The sequence below is a fragment of the Carassius carassius genome, chromosome 31 (assembly GCF_963082965.1).
Source record: "Carassius carassius chromosome 31, fCarCar2.1, whole genome shotgun sequence".
Classification (NCBI taxonomy): Eukaryota; Metazoa; Chordata; class Actinopteri; order Cypriniformes; family Cyprinidae; genus Carassius; species Carassius carassius.
In genome coordinates, this window is record NC_081785.1 from 11102427 (window position 1) to 11127768 (window position 25342).

Sequence of the window (25342 nt, forward strand, 5' to 3'; positions counted from 1 at the left end):
GTCTTAAAACTCAGGCTTTTAAATGATAAAACTTCCATGTCTGTGTTTATGTGACTCAGTGCTTAAAGAATGACCCAAGACTGTCTTGTGCTGTTTTTATCCTCCTCTTGTGGATCAGGGGCTTTGGAGTGTGCAGTCGTCAAAAACATACGCACACACCGATTATTTGCGACTGTATGCTTGGATTTTCGTGTCTGGATTATAGGAGTATCTTTAGCCTGTCAGCTGTCAAACTAATTCCTCTGATAACATAAATATCTCTCACACACTGTGACTTTTGAAAAACGTATGATGTTGATTTGTTTTGTTAATGGTGGGTGTATTCTGGATTACATGCCTCACTATTTTGGTTCTGGTCATTATAATTCTGCACAATGAAAGTTGAAGAGCCCCTTCAAGTCCTAAAAATACTAAGCATTACCAAATTAAACAGTGTAGAAAAGTTATTATGTCTGTGGTCATTAGTATTGAAACTGGCCAATTATGAAATCATATCCTGCAGAGTCACTGATAAACAGGATGGGACCTTGTCTGTTTCTCCAGGTGTCAGACCTTTTGCCAGACCATCTGAACCTGTGCTGAGATATTTAGACTACCCAAGAGATTTGTATACCGCCTGATGCACTTAACTAAATTCAGACAATGTTTGTTTCTATTGTTTACGCATTTGCAGAGAAGAATCTGAACTGTTTTTGTTATTCTGACTTTTTAAGGTACGGTAGACCCACGTTCTTCACTGCAGTCTTCAACGCTTTCAGTCCATCTATCAAGCAAGCTTGGATCAGTAATCTGCAGATGGCTAAATTGGCTCTACGTATGTGTCATGTAATGTTGTAATACATAGAAAAAAAATGGTCCCTTCTGGATTAATATTGTTTAGTGTGTGAATCATCGCTCAGTTTAGCCACAACTAAAAGTTTGGTGCAAACAAATGGATTATAATACTGGCAGCAGGAGGACACATTTGGAAATACCATTTTTTGTAGAATCTGAGGAAAGCTTCACTAATGTGATGTGTTTTTACAGTTGAAGACAACATCCAAGGTTGGTTTTGTGCTGAAGATGATAATCAGATGAGGAAGCAGAACCATCCTCTCTTACTCAAGCAGATGGCTGTGGTCATGTCCAAACTACAGGAGTTCAAGGTGACAAAGCGAACGTCTTGCGTCCTCATTATCGTTATTTGTTTATAATAGCAAAAATGGTCTAACAAACCAATGTGTATTTGTGTTAGGTGGAGTGTGCAGTTCACAACCCTGAGCCTCATGTGAACACTGACAGCACTGCAGATCTGCCTGTTGTGGGTCACGGATGTGTGTGGGTGAGTCTAGAGACAATTTACGGTCAAAACTTCAAATGCTTTTCTATTACATTAGTTCAGCTTCCTTATTAGAGTCCAACATGGGACGAATCTGTCTGGTGTGTGAATCTTTGTTGCCAAATTGCTCTTTTGAGCTCTAAAAGCATCACTAAACACTGTTCTGTGTGGACAGTGTGAGTATAAGGTTGCATTAAAGGCTTTTATGCTGTATTTACGGTGTAGAAGGTCATAAAATAACTCTCCTCTCTGAAACATCTGAGAGCCTGCATTGATGGGCTACATTCCGTTGAGAGCACTCAGCATGTGTACCATCGATCTGAGACATCACCTTTGGAAAAAGCCTCAGACTTTATCACTCAAATCAGTTCTGTTGAGATGTTTTTATTGGTGTGTAGATTCTGAAATCCTCTCTTTCTTTTCAGGTGGCCAGCTGCACCAATCACATGGGTCAGATCTCCATTGTGGCACTGCAGAACTCAAATCCCAAAGTGACTGAGTGTTTCAATGTGGAGTCTCGTATTCTTTGCATGACGTACGTGCCCATGGGTGAACCATTGGAAAATGGCGAGATAAAACCTGAATACCAGAAAGCCGGTGAGACACCGACTGTGTGTCTGGGAATGGAGGAAGGCAGGTGTGTACATCCACCAGTACATCCACAGACACCTTATAGATGAAGAGGAGAGTGCGATGTCTTCCATTTGTTTGTCTTGTGATTCTTGGTCTATTAACCTAAGTCTAATCAGATGAATTGATGTTTTATTTTTCAGTATATCTGTGTATAAAAGCAGCCAACGGTCTAAGAAGGTTCGTCTGCAGCACTTCTTCTCCCCTGATAAGTCTAGCGTCACATGTCTGGTGTACAAGAGTGGCTGTCTGTACGCAGGCCTGGTCAGTGGTTCTCTGGTTGTCTATTCCAGGGCTGATGGTAAGGAGTTTTTTTCTGCTGTATGAATCTTGATAAGGGTTTGATTTGGTTGAATGCTTTTGATTTTTATTTTGGTACTCGGAAAAGTAATCCACCCATCCCTGCTGACAAAAAACAGTATGGGATGCTGGTGTGCTTCTTGACTAGCTTAACCAGCAAGATTTCCTTGGTCAACCAGTCAAAGCGAAGTTTTGCATATGACTATGATATTAAGTAACCAGCATAGACTAGCCTTCAGAATTCACACTGGTCTAAGCAGGTTTCAGCAGGGAGTGCTCTGGAAAGTGAGACGTTTAAAAATATTTTTCCCTGTCTCTCATTAATTCTTTCCACATCTGCTTTTCTCTATGGGACGCTCATATCCCATTTCACTCTCGCTCCAGTTTTCTGCTGCCACAGATATTTAGTAAATAATTTTGAGATATTATTTAATATGCTGAATGAGCTTAATTGATTACTCAGAATTATTAGTGCAATTAAAAAAAAACACACACAACTAACACAACTGACACAACTAAATAGTCTTTATAAATTTGCATTTTTATACCCAAATTTGAGCTGGCACATTCAGCATCTCTCAAAATTCGAGATTTAATCAAGTATAACATCGAACCATTAAAACTTATTTTTCTGTTAAGGACTGTAAGTAAATATCTGTAATTGGGCATCTGAATAAAATTAAGTGTTTTAGGTGTTTTACTTTTTTTTATAGTTATAGTTTTACTGTATTTTGTGATCAAATAACCATTTTTTTAACCAAAATAAAAAATGACCCCAGACTTTAGCTGGTAGTTTGTATAACTATTTTCTAATACTTTTTCCAGTGTTCTCCTCTTAGTATTCATGTAATGTAATGTAATATGTAACTTTTAGTGATACTTATAGAATGAGCCATTTCAGAAATGCTGCACAGTTCCAGATGAATGCAACAACACAGTGAGATTTTCATCATGTGGTAGCATTATCAGATCATGAGCCTTGTGTTCTGAATCTAAACCGGTCTTCATTTACATTTTACTCATTCGGTTAAATACAGAACATCTTTAGTGCTAATCTAAAGATTGACATTTAATCAGTAAAATGTGGGTCTTCATTAAAACTGTGCTCATCACAAGTCTGTTTGAATCAGAGCAAGAGACGAAGAGAGAGGGTTTGGGAATGCTGTGTAGGCGCTGCTGTTATGTAATCAGAGCCTCTTGAGGCAAACAGGCTGAATAAAGATCCGCTCAAATACGCTGGAGGGTGGGAAGGTGCAGGAAGAAACAGATGCAGGCTATCAGTGATTTGTGAAGATTATTATGGGTCACTTTAAATCTTATTAAACCTGTTGTAAATCATTTCATTAAATCTTTTGTTCAGCTTCGCCATCACAGGTATAAATTACATTTTAAAATATATTCAAATGAAAAACAGTTATTTTAAATTGTAATAATTTAGTTTTTGATCAAATAAATCCAGCCTTGGTGGAAAAAAATATATATAATTTTTGAACAACAGTGTGTCACGTTCCACAGTGGAACCAGCCACATTTTTCCTAATCTGTCTTTTATAAAATGATTAAACGTACAAATATCTGTGTTAATTGATTTGCCATTATTTTATTCATTGTATATTTAAGTCCATTGCATTAAAATAATCACTTGCTCCTGAATCAAATTACTTAAATGTCAGACTGTGTTCTCAAAAAATTAGACCTCAACAGAATCGTTCAGTTCAACATTCAGCTGATGCTGAAAGAGGTTTGCTGATACCCAGTCAGAACACCAGCTCCAGGATGAGATCCAACATTTTTCTGGTTTTCTAGTATTTCCACCATGAGAAGTGTTCTTTAACCTCGATTTTCAGGTCTCTCTTCAATAATGCTTTTGTGACTTAAACACTCAACACGCCTCCATTCTGCTCTCTGGATCCTGTGAGGTCACTATATTTTTGCAGGAAACCCACACACGCAGTGTGGGTGAGAAGCACAGGATGTAGTATCAGCCCTACCCTCTGTGGGACAACATCATATGTAACCTTTAACCTAATTTCTCTCAAAAGAAATCTGTCACACTCAGTGCTGACAAACCCTTATCCTCTCTGAGATTCAGATAGTCTCCATGTCTTTCTCTCCCTCACAGACGGTTCCTGGGTCGAGTCAGGGGCCCGTGTGCTGAAGCTGGGGGTGTTGCCGGTTAAAGCCCTGATGGTGGTGGGTGAACACGTCTGGGCCTCATCAGGAGGGCAGATCTTCATCATCAGCACACATACACACACTGTGGAGGTAGTACAGCACTTTTCTCACACATTTCTGCACTGACACCTGTTTTACTACTGAAATAACCAGGTTTTAGTTTAGCAAATAGTGTTACAATTTTCAAAAATCTATTTATTACTATAAAATCTCAATAATATTAACATTATAAAACATGTATATATGTATGTTATGACTTCAGAATAAAATAAGATTTTCCCCACACTCTCAATTCATTATGTCTTATACAAAGTTTGTTGCAATAAACCCAGCTAACAGAATATTGCAAGGGTTCTGCATGGCAAGAGAATCTTGCGTATGGAAATTAGGGTTGTTGTTTTAGCGTGTTAATTAATTAGTTACAGAAAATAATGTGATTAAAATATTTTTATGCAATTTTAATGCTCAGCCCCAGACCAGTACGTAATCTTACATTTCATACAGTTGACTGTTGACAAACATAATGCAGGGCAACAACTGCGTAATGTAGTCCATAAATGCAGTTAGATGTCCTTAAAATGTAAGATATTGGGGCAAAAAATTTCCCTGTGTGATAATATGTATTTATATAATGCCATATCACATGAGCGGCAAAAGTAATATCACATGAGTGCTGTTTTTGTCCCGAATAGCACGAGTGCTGATGTGATTTTAACAGTTCGGCTATGTATTGTGCTATATTTTATATAGGTCACAATATTGTCTGTTTTGCTCCATTTTGCCTAAGAAAATATTACCTATAAAGCCACAGCAGAACTGTTGTGTCTCTTAGCAACATAGAGCAGTGATTCATTTCTGAATGAATCCACATTTTAATGAATCAGGTGAACCAATGATTCAATGGCCCATTCATAAAGAGAGTCATTTACTTTTTTCCTGAATGAATCAGCAGTTTGTACGAGTCGAATGAATGAATGACTCAATTACTTAATCATAAAGACATTAACCATAACCTACTGGCAGTTTTAGTTTCTTATTTAGAGTATAATTTCAGTAAAAAAAATAAAACAAAAAAAAAGAATCTATGTGTTCTCACATTATCTTCTTTTATACTGTAGTTTGTTAGGCCATTGTAGCCTAAACGTTTATGTTTAATATATGTTGAATCAAATAAAATATTTCTTTCTAAAGCTATTTTTTGTAATATCTACTTGATATTTTTCTCATTTAACACAATAATGACTTTAAATTATTTTTAAAATTGTATTTGCTATTAATTAGATTAATTAATCAGCACATCATGTAATGAATTAGATTAAACGTTTTAATCGACTGACAGCCCTAATTTAATTTATTCTCACAGCACATGAGATCTCAGCATATTAACTCTAACATGCAGACAATGACACACTGACCTGTTATCCAGCCAGCTTCTCTAAGCTCATTACCCTTCAACAGCTCTGCTTACTGTTAAACAATTGGCTGGAATGGAAGAGCGAGTGAAGGATGAATATGTGAGAGGTGTGGTAGAAAGAAAGAAATATCAGTGATGCAAATAAAAAGTGGTATTTGAGATCATCTTGAATGAGATGAATATAACAGATTCTGATGTGCTTATGGGACATATATTTGTCAAACCCTGTTAAATTTCCCATTGCAGTTCCTTATTATTTTGTTTGTTCAAACAAGGACATCAAGCTGTCGTATATCAGAATCTAAATGTCATTCTCCCCCTCTCTGAGTGAAGTGGGGGATCTCTTTTTCCTACTCTGGAGCTTCTTTTGAGTTACCTCATTCCTCAGTTCAGCAGGTTACGCAGGCCGAATTTTCCAGAAATTAAGCCAAGCAAAGTCAGACCAGTGTTTTCCAGTCCAGCCAAGCCTAGTATCTGGTGCATAGAAGTATATTTGAATTTGGATGCTTGTGTATTAATGAAAAGTGTGTATGTTAACAGCGTCACTTTGAAGCCCATCAGGAAGAGGGAATGGTCGTGTCCCACATGGTGGTGGCCGGGGTCGGGATCTGGATATCCTTCAGCACCGGCTCCACCCTCCGACTCTTCCACACCGAGACTCTCGACCACCTGCAAGACATCAACATCGCCACAGCTGTCAACAACATACTCCCAGGTACAGTATACTACAATACGTCAACACAAAAATACTCACCTATATATTCTACACTACGATTCTCAAAGATAAGCCCTCAGGAAGTGTTCCCTGTCATTTGTACGTAGTCCTCGGACAGTGAAAGATTACAGGTGACTCTGCCAAAATACAGCTCTCTGTTTATATAACAACATGACATCATGAGTGGACATGTTGCTTTGTCATGTGATTTCTTTCATTTGGACTCCGATACCTCATTTAACACTTTTTAAACAGATCTTGTTCATTTTTGTACTCGGATGAGGTCTTTTTGGTCTGCTTTTGTTTGTCCTTAAAGCAAAACAAATAAGTATTCTGTTTTTGGCATTATTGAATTGAAGCAACCTTATTTATAGAAAAGCTTTTTAGGGGATATCCGGGGTGGAGTCTCCTTAGTGGGGCAGCATTTCACATTTCTACTCATTGTGTTATTTGGATTTCATCCAGCATTTGTTGTACTGAATGGGCCATTTGTGCAGCTCAACACAAACCAGTGTGTTCCGGAAGCCATTCAGAGAGCGATTATACTAGAAATGACCTCACCATTGATTTTTGTTCTGTCTTTCTGCTTTTAATGGTGGCTACATAATAGATTTAATGTTTTTGTGTGTGTGTGTGTGCGCTCTTGTTTTTGTGACATATCAGGACACAACTCTGTATAATGACATGGGTATGACACAGGTATTACAAGGAGAGGGTGACTTGTGAGGACATAACCCATGTCCCCATTTTTCAAAACGCTTATAAACCATACAGAATGATTTTTTTTTTTTGAGAAAGTAAAAATGCACAAAGTTTCCTGTAAGGGTTAGGGTTAGGTGTAGGGTTGGTGTAGGGCCATAGAATATACAGTTTGTACAGTATAAAAACCATTACGCCTATGGGATGAACCCACTTTTCACAAAAACAAACGTGTGTGTGTGTGTGTGTGTGTGTGTGTGTGTGAGAGAGATTGGTTCAAATGTTCGAATGCTCAGATCTCTTAATTAAATGTCCACATTGGGCTTTAATAATCCTCGCCAAATATTCCCAAAATAACCAACAGTGTCAGTCGGGCAACAGGCATTTTGGCCTCTTAAACACCAGCTGGGTTTAGGACTGGGGCTGTAATCTCCTTGAACTGTAATCTCTGCCAAAATGTCTTTTGAGTGATTGGTAAAATGCAGTCTTAGGAATTTAGTCTTGCATAGCCAGATAAAACCACATGAGATTTGGTCCATATTGCACATTATTCTGGGCAAGAACCACCTACTTAGACAGGAAGAGACCCTCTGACCAACATTTTAAGCTACTAATCACAGTTTATTTTATATTTATGTGCCATTTTGGGGGCAAGCTCATCTGAAAGAGTCAACAGAATAGTACTAGAAATAGTAGAAAAGCCCAGTTTTGTGGCACTCTGGAATGGTGTGGTATTTCTGGCACTTTTCATTGCAACATCATATAACAGTGTCTTCTGTCTTATAGAGGTGTTTTAGTATGAAAACCTGTCTATAAATGAATCAGATTTTATAGTGTTGAATTTGTAGATAAGGTTTGAGTCACTCCCTGCACATGTGCTCTGTTAATGAGGTGTCTCCAGGGCTGAATAAAGAAGCTTTATTTAACTCTCAACAGTGACAGGGGAGTCCAGGCACGCTCTGACTGTGTGTTGGGGGTTCCTCACTGAATATCTTTTCTCCTTATGCATGTTGTTCTAGACCTGGAAATGGGAAGGATTGTTAGTTTGAGCTCATTTATATAATTTTTCCTAACGTTTTCTAAAATACTTTCATTTTACAGGCAAATATCACAGTAGTAATACTTCTCATTTTGTTTATTATTTTAATACCACTCATATTGATATATAATAAAATAATGTTTGAAGCCCTACAAACAAGCACACCGAACTTGGGGCTTTTATAAATTGCATTTTAAATTGCAATTGCAATTCTTTATTTATTTTTAAATTCCAAGAGAATCCAAATCAAGCAGCCCTGATCTGAAATGGCCTTGTGTAACCCTGGCAGTATAATTCCCCACCACACACTGTATGCTCTGTAGGAAGTTAGAAACATTGCAAAAGACCTCATTTAGATGCGGTGCTTCTGTGCAGCTGCAGAACAATGTTTTTCTAATCTATTATTAGATACATCAAGGATTTGTTTCTAACAGTCAGTGCATGCTAGTATTATTCCCCATGACCTTCATTAGAAGAGGAAATTGCTCTGTCAGCTCTATCACAGTGTTTTGTTTGGGTGGGGAGGGTTTTTTTTTTCTGAGATCAAATGTTTGAAGGATAATGTGGTGAGGTTGAGTAGAGTTCAGCGATCCCTCACCATGAGCTTGTGCAGAAGTTTGCCACACAGGAAACTGTCTGCATGGAGACACTGGCCACAAAGAGGACTTCCTGTGTGAGAGTATCAGGGTGTGTCTCTGACTGCAGTTGTAGTTCCCTCAAGCTGATACACTGCTGCTTATAACAGTGCTTGAATAAATCATGGATTTTTCATTTTATCTAAGTTTAGGACCTCTAATATTTTGGTTTTAGAGGTTACTCATTTTCATAATTCAATAAATCCATTTAATTCACACTTCCTAATTCAACATATAACACAACACTTTGGTCAAGATGAGTCCTGCTAAAGTTTCCTTCGATCTGATTGGTCAGATCTCAGTAATATTTTGGCATATGTCTTTACCTGCTGTTGTTAGGATAACTTGCTAGATTTGTTGCCTAACAATAAAAAGGGCTGTTGGTACTGAGTTGGATTTGACTCATCTTTAAAAGGGTGTGGACCTGCCAGCTTACTGTTCAATTCCCTGCAGAAATCTGTGCATTGGAAGTGCCTACAAACTTTTCATCAAGCTTACTTGTTTAAGGTTAAGGTTACTTTTTTCAACATTTTATGTTATAAACCAAAGAATGCATTGATTACCACCAGGATTGCTTTGTAATGTCATATGGCATTATTGAATGCATCAAACTGATTTTGAACAGAAGTAACTTTAACTCAAATGCAGGTTGTCTTTTTATATTTCAGCACCATTTTGCCTCTGGCTGGCCTGCAGAATCCTTCAAGCTTGGTTGTGCTGAGTATGTCAGATCATGCCCAGCTATTCCTTAAGCTCTGGGGCTTATTTGTCAGGGCAGGATTTCGTTCATGAAAGGCAGTGCTGGTCACCTCCTTTGCCGTGTTGTGTCATTACTTGTCTCTGAGGTGTTTCTTGGGATTTTAGGGTATTTTCTTTCGTTCTGTTGGCAGATCAGTGGCTTATCATGGGAATGATGTGAAGCTTGAATAACCTTGAAGGACGAGAAACGTTTATTGCTGACACTTAATGGAAATCCATTCAGTTTCAACCCTCAAACTGAAAAAAAATAAAGCTTTATTTTACAAGGTATTGGCTCTACAAAGCATTTTTTACCTTAACACTTTTTTTCTCACAATAAAGATTGGTGTGAACTATCAAAGGAGGGAAATTCGTCTGTATCATATTTCTGCAGTTGTTGAGTTTCACTTCAGTACAGCTGAATACAATAATTTTGCATGGCTAGCAGTAACTTCAGACAGAGAGAACCTGAAACCCTTTTAAGTTTGATTTATGTTCAGTAACGCAAGAGCAGATTTTAGGATGAATTATTGGTAGTGTAATTCCTTTGTGTTGTGTCCTGACCTTGTCACAATGTCACACATCACTTTGTCTGTACAACAGTGTTATTTGTAACATTTGCTGAAATGATTGGTAGACATGGTCATGATCCCTTTGCTTGGTAATGGATTTTACAGCTGCTAAAAGATTTGCTGAACAGATTATTTGTGTTCCATATGTGCTGTTGTTTGTCTGTTATATTACAAATGTTCAGAAGCTCTTTGAATCCATTTGTCATTGTAATATGTATAACCTCCTTTTTTATGAGTTTCAGAAGAGTCATCCTCTATCAAGCATGGAATGAAGGTCTTGAAATGCATATTATGGCCTTTATGGATTATTATTATTAGACCTATATCAGTGTGTGTTTGTATGTGTTAATAGAGGTCTTTGTCTCTGATGGCTTTGTCTCCTGTGACCCAAATATTCACTCACGTGTGCAGTAATGGCACAAACAGAGCCGCCACCACAAAACAGCTGCACTGACTCTTGGGGTTCAGTTAGGTCTTCATTATCACATCAATTATGTATGGACAATATGTTTAATTTTAAATTAAAAGGATGTTACTTAAGGAACTCTTTTAGCCCCATTAGTGGTTAATGGTTGGATAGATTTTTTTCTCTTAATGTCTGGAAAATTGCACAATGTCAGATTTTCCTCCAGCCTGTTAGATCTGCATTAGAGCTTATTAAATTCTGGCATGTTGATACTGGTTATGATTTGGTTGGTTATAATATAATTAAATGCATTACAGAGAGTAATTTTTCATACTATTCATAAGAACAACCCCCCCCCCCCCCACACACACACACACAAACACACACAGTCACCACCAGCACATCAGCACATGATTTTCTGAGTGTCTCATTGACAAATCAGTCTTGATAGTTTGTGACGTCATTTACAACAAAGTGTGTCAGTCTTTTGATGGTAGTGCAAAGACATCAGCTACAATATCAACTGACCACAACAGCTTAGCTTGTTTAAAACACTAAAGACACCTTGTACAGATTTAAAAAAATTTTGACAGTGTTGTTCCTTTTTATCTGCTGTTCTGCTTGCTCGTGTGTAATAAGTGACAAAAGAACAGCTCTGTGCACGATGGCATTCTTCCTTCTGTCACACTATTAAAAATTACAAGCACATTTTTATTGTTTAGATAAGTCTCTGAAAAGTGTAGTGCATAAAATCCTTTAAAATCCTACTAAAACAGATCCCAAAGTTTATATTCTAATCTATACCATATATATTTTTTAATAATTGGAGTAACATACTTTAAATATTATCTAAGAATGTGCTTTTATGGTGTTTTCGTGATGTTCTTCACAGTGTCAATCTATAGCTTATTCTTTACCAATAATGGGTCGAAAATGACAGAAAGTGTCATGAAAGTGCTTATGATTTTATTTAATCAACAAGATGCCATAGATTGAATATCATTCAAAGAACTGTGTGGATTTATAATATTTTTTTTAATTTTAAATTATTCAATTTAATGTACAGTACATGATGTACAGATTTAGAGTTGTTTGTTTAACCAAATGTCTGAACATTTGCCATTCTTTTCTTGCTAATGAGACCTCCTTACCATTTCTAAGTGTGCCTCGTGTCAGGTTTCTTTGGAAACCAACTGCTGTTCAGTTTCGTCCCCATAGTAACCTACCCACACATGCTGTCGGGGTTCCTGCCCACACAGCCTAGCATGTGTGGATGATGTTATTATTCCACTGGGTGAACGTTTCACCAAGTACCTCTAGTCATGAGTGCTTGCCACAAGTGTTTTATAGTATGTGATTTTCTCTGATTTAGTTTACAGTACAAGTAATTAAAGCAAATGAATTGGTCCCTTTCAGGACAGCAGAGAGTCTCTGTGAGCAGTCTGTTAGTGTGTCATGGACTGCTGTTGGTGGGGACCAATCTCGGGGTCACAGTGGCCCTGTCCGTGCCCAGACTGCAGGGCATCCCAAAAGTCACAGGTGGGTGTTATCCATTCTGTCATGTGTAGGACATAGAGATCCAGAAAAACAGTTTTTGATGTGTATTGCTGTGGAATTGTGCTAATGGCAGAGGTTTGTTTGCTGCCCAGTGCCCTGTGGGTAATTTTTAGTCTGAAGCACAAGTTTAGGAACAAACCACACCCAACAATGAAAAAACCTGCCTGAACTTTTGATACCACTTTCATTTTTACAGACCGTTAATGAGCACTGTTAACTAAAACTACAAGAATAAAGCTGAATAAAAGTTGATGAAATAAAATATAAATATTAGATTAACAAAATTTAACTATATAAAAAACCTTGAAATGTAATTTTAAAGTTGAAGTACTACAATGAAATAAAAATACATTTAAATAGAAATATTAAAAGGAAAATAATTGAAAAATAATAATAAATATAAACATATATAAATAATGCTCAAATAAAAAATTTTTATTCATCAGTTTTCAGGGAAAGTTTTTTAATAATCATCATACTAAAATTTTGTTTTGATGAGAAATATATTTTTACTTCCCTTATATATCTTGTTATTGTGTTCTGTTCTGTTTTTGTGTATGTGGGTGTACTTTTATCTATTTTTTGTTTTCTACTGCCTGAGCAAACTTTTTAAAATCTTTGTCATTCCTCTTCCTCGTTGTATCGCTCCAGGTCGAGGAATGGTCTCTTTTCATGCTCACCATGGCCCAGTCAAGTTCCTCACCATGGCAACAGCAGTGTGTAATGTCTCCCAAGCAACAATGGCAACTCTCACCTCCAGCACACCCAGCCAGTGCCAGCCTGGGGCCCATGAGGAGGAGGGAACCCAACTGGATGAGAACTGCTCCGGACTGGGGCGCAGCAGCACCAGCTCTCCCTCACATGCTCCAGTTCTCCAGGACTCCCTGTCCTCCTCATGTGGCTCTCTGGCTCTGTCTCAGGGCTCTTTAGAGCACGGCCCAGAGGACGGGGCAATATACGACCTGCTGAATGAGCCAGCGCACTTCCAGAAGGCCAAGCAGACTGAGAGAGTGAATGTGAGCTCAGTGTTGGTGGTGTCTGGAGGACTGGGACACCGCAGAATCAACAGAAAAACAAAACCATCTAAGCATGAGGAGATGGTGTCCACCATTATGGTGTGGCAGATACCACTGCCCAGCCTGTGAGGGCAAATAATTGAGGATTTCATAGAACAGTGAGGATCAGGTTTAGTCTGGATGCAGCTGCACAAACACCAGTGTCTATGTGTCAATCTTTTTTTTTCTTTTACTCATCTAATGATTTTTTTACTGTATGTCTTCTTTATAGGCCATTGCACGTCATAGAGATCAGTTGCTTAGACTGTCCCTGCATTCAGTCATGGGACAAGGAAAAAAAGATTAATGAATGAAGGGAAAAAAAAGAATGTGTTCCAGGAATGAGCTATACTACCAAGTACTCGGTCATGAATCAGAGAAATGTGTTTTACCACTCGACACATTCAGCCTAAATTAAAAAGTGCATTTGTGAAAATGTCAGTACCACTGCAGTGTGATAATATTCAGGTCTAATTGTGGTGATATACATTTAACATTTTGAACTACTATATAATTACATTTCACAAAAAAGGAAGCAGAACATAGCAAACAGCAGAACTCATGCTATCATTTGTCACATTTTAAACATGCTTACCTGCATCTCTTCAGCTCTTTAATTTCATGTGCTTTTCTTTAAAGAACATTCATGAATGGACATGACATCTCAAAATGTTTGCTTCCAGGAATGTTTGTTATTTTAAAGAAGTCCTAAAACAATTGTTGAATCTGGTTTTATCTGAGGTTTCTGGCCTTTAGATTGGCCTCTGTGAATGGCTACATACTATGACTGACTTGTATGGGATTCTCTGGCGGGCCAGAGTTTCTGTTTGGGTTCTGTAGTGAAGTTGGTGTCCAGTGATGTCCAAAAAAATTTAATTTAAAGGTTGATGCTTATCAATATTAAAAGGTATGGAAAAAGCTTTATATTGACATATTGTGATATATATATATATATATCTGACTTCGTTTTAACCAGTGTTCTTTGTATATCTGTGCAAGTGTAACCATAACCACATGTGATTTTGTTTGCTATGAATTGTTTTCAACTGGATCTTTTTATTTTCTGTCCATTTTAGTTTCTTTTGCTTTTGATGGACTACAACAGCCAGCTCATATATAAGGGAATGACCCATGAAGAACATTGAATTTGAAGCTGAACAGAGGTTGAACGGATTTCTGTGAAATGCACTTTACCAACAGCAACACTGATTTTAGAGCTTAGAGTAAAAAATGTACCTGGGCATGGATAAAAGGAAGGAAAGAAATGTAATTTAAAAATGAAAATGCAAAGTTGTTGTCATCGTTGTTTTCAGTGTGATGCATTTCAGAAAAGAAATTGGTCTTGAAATAAATGATTTTGCAAGGTAACTGCCTAAAAGGGAAATAAAAAAGGTCATATTTATATCTTAACTGTGACTATTGATAATCATTGGATGTTTAGACATTCTAACTTGGATCAACACACTGAGTGAGAATATTAATATTTGTATAAATACGGATAATATTTGAGCAGATTTTTTTTTTACATATCAATACAATAATAGAATACACCCTTAAAATAATCATTTTGCAAAATGCTATATAAACAGTTCTTATAATTATTGTATTTAGAGTTTTTGAGATAATAGCTGATATCTCAGTGTTTGTTAAAATCTCAGTGTTTTGCTCTGAAATCTGTTTGTCATAAAGTGTAGAAAACTTTTGATGTTTGCGATACAAACTTAAGAGTGCTGTAAAAGCATTATGCCTCCTCCAGATAAACTGATGGGTGAGATGTAGTTATCCTGCAGGAGGCCACACTAATAAATGCAATGCTTTCAGACTTTGTGGGCTCAGGGATCTTTGTGAGTCCCCTCAGACACACACCAGCTGATGTGTGTATTTAGAGGACTAATAGTAACATCTCAGTCTGACCATGTGCTGTCAGGCTGACAGATAGCCTCAACTCTGGTGTGTTGCTCTCTGAAATCAAGAGGTTACCCTAGTAACACTCTTAAAGGGCGGTGTAGCCCATAAAATTAGCATGGAGAGTAACGGTCTTCCTTAATGTGCTCCTAAAACTTCACCTCACTTGAGAAAGCCACATGAAGTCGTGCTGCTTTTGACCATTTATCAAGCTTTACTGAGTAGGCTATAACTTGACATTTGTAAACTTTTTATATAGTAGTCATTTATATAGACATGCAAAAAAAAAATTTAATGTAGTTTGTCAAGACTATCAAATATCAAATCCCTGTTCTTCACGGATTGCGCTAGTTTCTGTGCTTTAGAAAATCACTAACACCTTTTGTTACTGTATAATAAGATGATTTAACATAAAATAATTTTGGATTTGAAGCAATAAACGTTGCAATGCGCTGAGCTTTGGGAGTTCCCTTTTGAGCGTTGTGCAACATCCTTCATCTGGGCGCGTGCTGCGCGTCGAGTGTGCGGGAACGTCGCGCTCGCCGTGGATTTAATCATCAGTTCTGATGTGTAGAGGGTGAACATAAAACGGGGGTGTGGTTTAGATCAATAACTACCTCAGCAGACAATGAAATAAATAAAATACTCCAAAGCACTCCGAGGGCAGAGAGGCGGTGTGGATCAGATCCGAAGCACAGGGTCGCTTCTGTGGAATATATTTCGTTTTATTCGCTTCTTTGAGATAATGACATGTTGTGGACGCCGATTCTCCAGTCGAGGCTTTCAGACGCATACAGTTGGACGAGGATGAGGAGAAGGAAGAGAAGTTCTCATTGAACTGCTCTTTTTTTTACATAATGGTATAAATGGTACATTTCTGTGAATGGTTAAGTGGTCTAAATTTGTGAAAAAAACTAAACCAAAACAAAAAAACTCAGCTCGATAGACTAAATGTGTAGATTCACTGCAGCGCGGTGTATTTAGATCTACGTTACAGTCACTGACTTACATAAGATTGCTCTGCGTAAAGGAATTGCGCAAAGAAACCCCGCCGTTTAACGCGTAAGTACTGGGTTTATTGAATCATTTGGAATCTGTTCAATGTGATTATTTTAAAGACCGCTTTATCTGTCTGAAAATGCCTCATCTTTTCCTCAGCCTTAATATCTTTGGCTTCTGTCCGCTCTACATTTTTTGTAGGTCTATTAGAATGGGTGATTCAACAACTATAGTGACAAAACATTAACTAAAGGTGTAAATTAATCTTACTGTTTCACGATCTGTTTAAGATTCAATGTTTCACGATCTGTTTAAGATTCAATCCATAAAGCAGTCAGTAGGTTTGTGAGTAGTGCGCATGCGCATTAGTGATTTATTCATTTGGATTGCATGAATTATTTAAGTGATATGAATTTGGGTAATACAATTGTAATTATATGAATGAATAACATATTCTTTTCTCAGAAGGTTTGGACCCAGAGCTGAGAACACAGAGACAAACGGAGCTGGCGTTAAAGTGTGTTAATTTTTTAATGTTTATCTGGATGAAAATATACATTGATGGAACAAACAGCAAACCTTTCCAGCTTGGACAATCCCAGCAATGTTGACTCTGAGATCATTACCCCAATCATTTTTTATTGCATATGCCAGTCATTCCTGAGGCTCACTGGGATTAATTTTACTCTACTGTTGGGAAAGGAGGAACTTCTGAGTTGTTTTTCTAACCCTATTGTTCTGAAAGCACTAAATGAGTGACCTAAGGTTTACTGCAACTACAGAAAGATGAACAACACTCTGCAAGACAGAAACATGTTTACAGTACAAGCAGACGTTATATTTCACGCGGCAAACCCTGACTCTCCAGAATCACCTATCTCAGCTGAAGGGAACAACAACAATGTCACCGCTATAGGGAAAACAGGCATGGAAATACTGCAGGGTCTCCCGGGTACATGGGATACATCAGAATCAACTGACAATAGTATTTTGGGAAACTATGGCGCTGTAACAGGTGCAGAATACACACAAGATGCCGTCTCTAGTGACAGTGGATTTCAAGAGCACATACAGCCTCTGGACTCATCTAAAGCACAATATCTGGACCTTAGTTTGAGAAATATGTGTGAGGCTCCAAGTCAAGGAAATGTTAGAGAAGAAACGAATGGAACAAAGGTAGCTTCCAGTTTGGCACCCTCTCTGTGCTTCAGACCAGGGAACAAGGAGGAAACTGACAAATTATCCAATCTCCTAAGAGACGGTGAGGTGGCTCGGAGTCAGTTTGACATTAAAAATGTCTCCTCCACATCAGAGGCCAAAAATAATTCCTGTTCAACCTCTCAGAAAATGAGGTCACTTGAAAAAACCCTGGGATGCTTTATAAGTTCCTCTGAAGGAGCAGATCAGACTCACTACAGAACATCGCTTGGACAGACTAGGCAGGAATCGAGCCAAGGGCTAAAGCAAAGTGGATCTGCAGTAAGAGAAGCTCTATCTGCAAAAGAAGAGCCGAATTTAATCATAGAGGTGGGTGGACAGAAAATACAAGCACACAAATCAGTATTAGCAGAGAAAAGTGATTATTTTAAGGCCAGGCTTTCTCGAGACATCCTGAAGGTAAAAGGAATGAGCTACAAGACCTTATTAGTGCTCGTAGATTATGTTTACTCCTCCCAGATGAACGTAAGTAAAGACAATATTGTGGATGTCATCACAGGAGCAAAGATCCTGCAGATGCCCTGTGCAGTACAAGCTGCTATCGACACCATCTCCACACAGATCACTCATGAGAACTGCTATGAGATCCTGATGATCGCCAAAAAGCAGCGACTAAATGAACTGAAAGAAACAGCCTATCGGTTCATGAGTGACAACTTTCTCCAGGTTCTGAGAGATCCCGCTGTCTACGGGCGCCTCACAGGCTCAGAGAGAGAACTCATACTGCGCAAACGGATGGAGAGCCGCCAGTGTCTGATGCTAGCTGAAATCAACGACGTGTTTGAGCGTGTAGGAAGTAGACCGCCCAGCAGAAACAGCAGCCGTCCCCAGAGTCCTCTCTCCATCACCTCTTTTGAGGACAATCACATGATCTACTACTACAATAAAAGCAGTAAGGACTGGCACACCCTGACCGTCATGCCAGAAGACATCAACACCAGGGGCTGCGGTATCTGTACTATGTACAACTACTTGTTTGTGGCCGGCGGGATCAGGGGAACTAGGGAGAAAAGCAAAGTCTCTGACAAAGTATTCTGCTACAATCCCATCACAGACCGCTGGAGCGAAGTCCGACCCATGAACCAAGCACGATCGCAACTCAAACTCGTATCCATGGATGGGAACCTGTATGCCATTGGCGGTGAATGTCTTTTCACCGTGGAGAAGTACGATCCTCGAATGGACCGCTGGATGGCAGTGGCTCCTCTACCTAAAGGAGCATTTGCTGTGGCTCACGAAGCCACTACTTGTAACGGTGAGCTGTATGTCTCAGGAGGATCTCTGTTCTATCGGTTGCTGAAATATGACCCCAAGAGAGACGAATGGCAGGAGTGCCCATACAACAACAGCAGGAAAAAATCCACAGACATGGTGGCTCTCAAGAGCTTCATCTACCGATTTGATGTAAACCGTGAACAGGGCATCAGTGTCTTTAAATACAACACCATCGTGAAGATGTGGCATGATTGTGCCTCCCAGCAGCAGGGCTGCACACTGCCGTTTCGATGCGCTGTCATTGATAACTGCATCTACTGTGTGAATAAATCTCAGACTCTTCAATTCATTGTAGAAGAGGATGGAGGTCGATTCAAAGACGAGTCTCTGAAAGCACCTGTGGATGCCAAAGGCATCTTATTTCCCTTTGTTCTCAGCTTGCCTGAGAGAGGTGGAAGAATTGCATGAGTAGGATATTTCATCCCTCAGATGACACTTCGGAGTCACTCCAAACATGGAGAAAGAGAATGCCTGGTCAATATTTATAGATTAAACATTATCTCCAGAGAAGTTCAAAGAGCCAGCACGTAGTGCTTGAAACTGGAATGTGTTTCTTGCATGGTAAGAAAAACATGTCAAACAAATGTAAAATCACAGCTCCACTATTCAATAGCTCATTTGTGCAGTCTCTTTTTTTTTCTTCTTTTTTTTGTGCACTTTGTATAGGATATTAATTTAGGCTGAATCTAAAAATCCATTCATTTGTAAAGGCTAGTTTATTGCACCAACAGCCCTGACCAACAGCAAATATCACCAGAAATTCCACGACCTCGATTAATACAATTAAACATTCAGTATCTCAATACAAACTTTTGACCAACTCAGGGTTAACACACTGATCCGACTGAACCCAACAAACTTCTGTTGCTGTTGTTCGGCTTCTGTCAGTGCAGTGCGAATTAACCTTAAAATGGCAATGAAGAGCACAAAAGAACAATTGAAGCACATGATGTAATAATGTGACCCTGTTTCCTAGCAACAGATTCTATGCAAATAGATTTTGAAGTAAAAATTATACACTTTTTGAACTACATAGCAAAAAATAGCTCTTAATTCTAGAACTTTGATACAGCAGGGGTCAGCTAACAAATGTCCTGAGGCAGCTGAAGGAGAAGCCATAACTTTGGATGACATTGGAGTAACAAAGGAAACTTAAAGAGCACAAAGCACTTGACTTCTGTAATTGCTGCTCCTCTAATATTACTGGATCGCAGATGTTCAAACCAGTGCATTCTTATGACAGCACACTCAGCAGCTCATTGTCTCTGAGACTCTTCTAGGAGAGATTTTAAGCACTTTCTTTGGGGAAAGTCCAGAAGGCTAAAGAAAAGGTGTGTGTTCCTTATTTCTGAATCATTGCAAAAGAAAAAAGTTGATATTTTGCAGGCAGACAAACAATCATTTAAATTACTTTTTATGAGCAATACCGGTACATTTTTTGTTTGAAATATCATTCATCAGTGTTTTAGGATTTAAGATCAAACTGTTGTTAATGGAGACTACAATTACAGTTTAGCAGAATAACATTTATCCATAATAAACACTCCAGATTCTCAGACACCTGAGATCTTCAACAGCTAGGGAGAAAATATTGTCTTTATGGTGTTGTCTTACATGAATTTAGGATGAACCTATCAAAGAGAAACAGACACTGTCACAAAACTCAAAACATTCATATGGTATCCATAGCATGTAATGAGGTATTGTAATGTCATTTATAACTTGGATGTTGCAATCTGAGTAGACACCCTGTGATATTTATTATCCAGCAGTATTTTACTGAGATATAATTGTCCACGCTTCAGTATTCCCCTAGACATTTACGAGCTGATGGAGAATGTGAGATGAGTAATAGTTCGAGGATATGGATTTTATAAATGTTTCTTTAGTGTTATTCTTTTGAAATAAACTTATGGGAATTTGAATATGATTGTTGGTATGATAATGAACTTGAATGTGAATGTTTTATTAGTTTTTTTTTTTTTAAATCAACCCCATGTGCTTTAATCATGTTTAATGAACCTGGACAAACAACACAATTCCAGTAAACATTTAAAAATGTATTCACTGATAAATTAATCATCAATCCCTCCAACTTTGCAATGGTTCCCTACACATTTAAACCATAACAACTTATTTCTAGGGTTTTTTAAAGATGTTTTTAAATAATCTGGTAATTGGAAAACTCTTCAAACATTTAAATGAAAGTGTATATAATACTGGTCATATGGGTGGTATTGCTTGCTTATGTGTATAAAGCTAATATGCTTTTAAAACAAATGACTTGATGGCTTCACATTTTCAGTGGCTTTATGTCAGTTTAACATCTCACAAACTAATGTTTCTGTGTTTACAATAAAGGATCTTTTGTTTCCTGGTTCATTATTGTAGCTGTTTTACAGTTTGTTTTACTGATTTGTATGTAAATGCGGCTCTATGATCTGAGGAAACAGAACATGTCTCTGTTCTTTAGAGTGTGACATGGCTGCAAAGATTTCCTGGAGCACTAATGCCATCTAGAGGATGGAGTCAGTAACACATTTTACACTCGAGGACAAATTGCAGAGATTCAAACATGAGAAGCAGATGCCCAGTTTAAATCCAACAAATATATGTATGTCATCACATATGACTTGAAAATGAATAAAATAATTGTTATTGAATTACTGACCTAAAATGACAACTTGTATACAAACCACCATTTAACGGAAAAAAAAATGTAAGAAAATATGTATAAACGTTTTCTTTGGAAATAGAATAATGTTTTATTATAAAACAGAAACACTCTCTCTCTCACACACACACACACACAATATGTTGAATTCACACATACTCTCCACAGTTGGAAATGATGACTTTCTGTTTGGTTTTGCCATCTTTTGATCCCTGAGCCTGAGGAAACGGTACAGATACAAAGCCATTAGAAAACAGGACTCCTTAAAAGAATCACTAAATAAATAAGAATAAATGTTTCTTGAACAGCAAATAAGCATATTGCAAAGATTTCTGTAGGATCATGAGACACTGAAGACCACAGTAATGACTTGTGAAATTTCAGCTTTGCAATCAGGACTAATACCATTTTAAATATATTAAATAGAAAACAGTTATTTCAAATTTTAAAGGATATTTCCCAATATCAAATAAATACAGCCTTGGTGAGCAGAAGAGACTTATAGTCATGTGATTGCAAATCTAATCTCCCTCAATCAGTAACTCACCTCCATGGCCCGGAGTACATCCATGCCCTCTATGAGCTCTCCGAACACCACATGTTTGCCATCCAGCCAGTCTGTTTTATCAACAGTGATGAAGAACTGCGAGCCGTTAGAATTGGGACCAGAGTTTGCCATTGACAGCTGACCTATGAGCACACAGCAAAACAACACGAGACCAGTCTTCATTTCAGATCAACCTCAACAGATACACTTACTGATCCTTACTGAATATTCAGTTGAAACAATCTCACACAAAACACACACACAAGTTCCCAAAATGAAGACTGGTCTCACCTGGTTCAGTGTGCTTGAGGACAAAGTTCTCATCGTCAAACTTGTGTCCATATATGGACTTCCCCCCGGTGCCGTTGTGGTTGGTAAAATCTCCACCTTGGCACATAAACTGAGGAATGATTCGGTGGAAGCTGCTGCCCTTGAATCCAAAGCCTTTCTCGTGTGTGCATAAACAACGGAAGTTTTCTACAGAAGAACAAACGAACAAAACAGCTGTGATGCCCTGAGACATGTCGCAATGAAACAAAAGTAGCGACAAATATTTTCTTCCAGATTGTGAAGTACACCCGGGCAAAACAGATTCTCGAAAAAGGAAAAAGAAAGAGCCTCTAAAGCTGGTTTACTGATTCTGACCTGCAGTCATGGGCACGACGTCCGCTCGCAGGAGGAAGCGCAGCCGGCCTGCAGGTTTGTTGCCGATCTTGATGTCCATGTAGACCTGTGGGTTATTTCTGCCTTTTTTCGCCGGAGGTTCTCCCTGCTCGGAAACACAAAATGCTTAATCTAAGAAATTAAAATCTAAAACAGAACATCAGACAGGGAGCAGAAATATTTATAAACAGCTATACAAAATGACAATTTATCACACACTATTATTTTATACTAAAACCAACCAATTATATTTCAACATTCCCACCTCCTGTGTATTTGTACTGGCTGATTCTGCGGCTGACTCCGCCTCCTCGCTCTCCTCAACAGTCTTCCCTGAGAACTTCTTCAGCCAGTCATCTTCAGACCACACTATAAGCAGAACAGCAACGAAACATACATTCACTTTTCATGGGCATGCAAGTATTGAGTTAAAATCACAAATAGTAACGAAAGACAAGCGGCAGATTTATTGAAACCAAAAAAATCCTTCACCTGGTCGAGAGGAACCCTCTTTAATTCTCATGGGTTTGGCAATGTTCACCCGGATGGTTCTTCCGAACAGCTCCGACTCATTCTGCACAACACAAAACCAAACAGACATGACCCAGCACTAATTTAGCTGTGTTTTGGATTTTATGAGACGACAGAAGTCAGTGGTTCAGTCACCTACCATGTTATCGATGGCAGCAGCTGCATCCTAGAGAAAAAGCAGAAAGTAGTTTACATTGGGAGCTAGTGAGTATAGGGAGCTAATGAGGAGCATTTTTAAAGAGGGTTTTAGCAGAAATTCACCTCTGCCAGTTCAAACTCGATGAATGCAAAGCCCCTGTGCTTCTCTGTGGACAGAAAGAGTCAGACACAATAACGTTATTTTGTTAAAGCCTTAAAACTGTTTCTGTGTTAAAGTGTGCTTTTGAGTTATGATGATGAGAGAATGTATTTGGTGTATATTTATGTGCGTTTGTCACCTGTCTCATAATCCAGCGGGATCTGAATATCTGTGATGTCACCAAAGGGAATGAACGCAGCGTGCAACACTTTCTCGTCCACCTCCTCCGCGAGACCACCTGAGAAAAACAGGACCGTAGATTTGTCTTTTTATAATATTTCATTTTCAAAGCACGGAACGTTCAATGTAAGCTCATATTTCATCTTCTGGCGTTTTCCCGACTACAGCTGGTAACTGGAACCGCATCACTGCCATGCATATGCGATTAAATTAGTCGACTTTGAGAACGAAACGGTTGTTATTTTAAACTATTATTTTGATGTTTTTCTTACCGACATAAAGAACACGTTTAGTCGCCGCCATCTTGACTTTTGACTATCTTCTTCGCCACCTCGAGACGGCATGTCAACCTCTAGTGTTGCGGAGGACAAATAACATCACAGGAAAAAAAAAACACAAATCCTTTGCTCAGCGGAGGATTTCAGGTGTATTTTCCCTGCTAAGTGAACAGATGTATTTTACTCCTTGGATAACTGTGTAAAACATTTCCAATTGTGTTTAATTAACAGTCACTGCTGTAAACGGTGGGAAAACCATATGTATGTATAGCCTATTATGACTTAAAGGGTTCAGGGGCGCAGATGGGATTTTTTAACTGGGGGGGACCAAGCTGCTCAGCAGTAAAAAAAATTCAATCCAGAAAAATCACCAGCTCAGTCATAGACAACAGTACAATTGCATCTCAAAAAAATTGAGTATCATAGAAAAGGTCTTGTAACTTAATTAAAAAAGCAAACTTTTTTATATTCTAGATTCATTGCACACAAACTGAAATATTTCAATATTTTTTTTGTTTAAATTCTGATGGTTACGACTTACAGCTTAAGAAAATAAAAAAATTCTGTATCTCAAAAATTAAATTTTTTTTTTTTTTTTTTTTTTTGAGTATAAATACAGGGTACCTCCTGGGCTAGTTCAGAACATGCAACCACACTTATGGGAAAGACTATTGACTTGACAGTTGTCCAGAAGACAATCATCAACACCCTCCACAAGGAGGTTAAGCCACAGAAGATAATTGCTGAAATGACTGGCTGTTCACAGAGTGCTGTATCAAAATATATTCATAGACAGTTGATTAAAAGGAAAAGGTGTGGTAGGAAAAGTGCACAAGCAACAGGGATGACCACAGCCTTGAGAAGATTAACAGGAAACAAGTGTCACAAGGAGTGGACTGAAGCTAGGGTCAGTGCATCAAGAGTCAGACTCAGACGTCTTCAGGAAAAGAGCTACAGCTGTCACATTCCTAGAACCATGCAACTCTTGAACCAGAAAAAACATCAGAAGCATTTCACCTGGGGTAAGGAGAAAATCAACTGGACTGTTGCTCAGTGGTCCACAGTCCTCTTTTCAGATGAAAGTAAATTCAGCATTTCATTTGGAAATCAAGGGCACCTAAGTCGTGGTATTGAAGGTGGAGAGAGAACTGTACATGCACTCCCCCCACCCACAATTCCTGCCAGCCCGGGACTCGAACTCACAACCTTTCGATTGGGAGTCCGACTCTCAAGGCCACGACTTCCCAGATAAGTAACACAAGTAACATCTGACAAACAATACAGAGGAGCTGAAGGGCGCTATTAAAGCAACCTGGGCTTCAATAAAACCTCAGCAGAGCCACAGGCTGATCACCTCCATGCCACGCCACACTGAAGCCCCAACCAAGTATTGAGTGTAGGGCTGTGACGGTGGCTGATTTTTACCCCCGCGGTAGTCATGGACTAACAACCGCCGGTGGCGCGGTGTTGATAAAAAAAAAAAAAAAAAAAATATATATATATATATATATATATATATATA

General features: G+C 38.4%; 3 protein-coding genes across 10 annotated transcripts in view; 2 read left to right on the forward strand and 1 right to left on the reverse strand.

Annotated features, from left to right (window-relative positions):
* The window catches only part of LOC132111541 (rho guanine nucleotide exchange factor 10-like), a 36910-nt gene extending 22780 nt beyond the window's left edge, over positions 1–14130 (forward strand). For all 6 annotated transcript variants that reach the window (XM_059518926.1, XM_059518929.1, XM_059518927.1 and 3 more), the window contains 9 exons: positions 714–814; positions 1027–1145; positions 1235–1321; positions 1744–1955; positions 2092–2249; positions 4370–4512; positions 6377–6551; positions 12057–12179; positions 12849–14130. In XM_059518926.1, coding sequence (XP_059374909.1) covers positions 714–814; positions 1027–1145; positions 1235–1321; positions 1744–1955; positions 2092–2249; positions 4370–4512; positions 6377–6551; positions 12057–12179; positions 12849–13342 — 1612 coding nt within the window. In that variant the 3' untranslated portion in view covers positions 13343–14130. The remainder of the gene's footprint in view (positions 1–713; positions 815–1026; positions 1146–1234; positions 1322–1743; positions 1956–2091; positions 2250–4369; positions 4513–6376; positions 6552–12056; positions 12180–12848) is intronic.
* ppie (peptidylprolyl isomerase E (cyclophilin E)) lies at positions 259–23957 on the reverse strand. 2 transcript variants are annotated; one of them, XM_059518935.1, is made up of 11 exons: positions 23815–23957; positions 23502–23600; positions 23326–23369; positions 23204–23230; positions 23026–23107; positions 22799–22902; positions 22516–22639; positions 22162–22347; positions 21871–22013; positions 21456–21541; positions 259–270 (listed from the first exon to the last, which is right to left on the reverse strand). In XM_059518935.1, the coding sequence occupies exons 1-10, from the start codon at positions 23843–23845 to the stop codon at positions 21473–21475; spliced, it is 909 nt and encodes a 302-aa protein (XP_059374918.1). In that variant the 5' UTR covers positions 23846–23957; the 3' UTR covers positions 259–270; positions 21456–21472. The 2 variants fall into 2 exon arrangements, with proteins under 2 accessions (XP_059374918.1, XP_059374917.1); XM_059518934.1 differs by lacking the exon at positions 259–270 and having other exon boundaries at positions 20647–21541.
* Positions 15618–19208, forward strand: LOC132111538 (kelch repeat and BTB domain-containing protein 11-like). 2 transcript variants are annotated; one of them, XM_059518923.1, is made up of 2 exons: positions 15618–16219; positions 16622–19208. In XM_059518923.1, the coding sequence occupies exon 2, from the start codon at positions 16943–16945 to the stop codon at positions 19055–19057; it is 2115 nt and encodes a 704-aa protein (XP_059374906.1). In that variant the 5' UTR covers positions 15618–16219; positions 16622–16942; the 3' UTR covers positions 19058–19208. The 2 variants fall into 2 exon arrangements, with proteins under 2 accessions (XP_059374906.1, XP_059374904.1); XM_059518921.1 differs by having other exon boundaries at positions 16625–19208.
* Positions 23958–25342: the final 1385 nt, after the last annotated feature.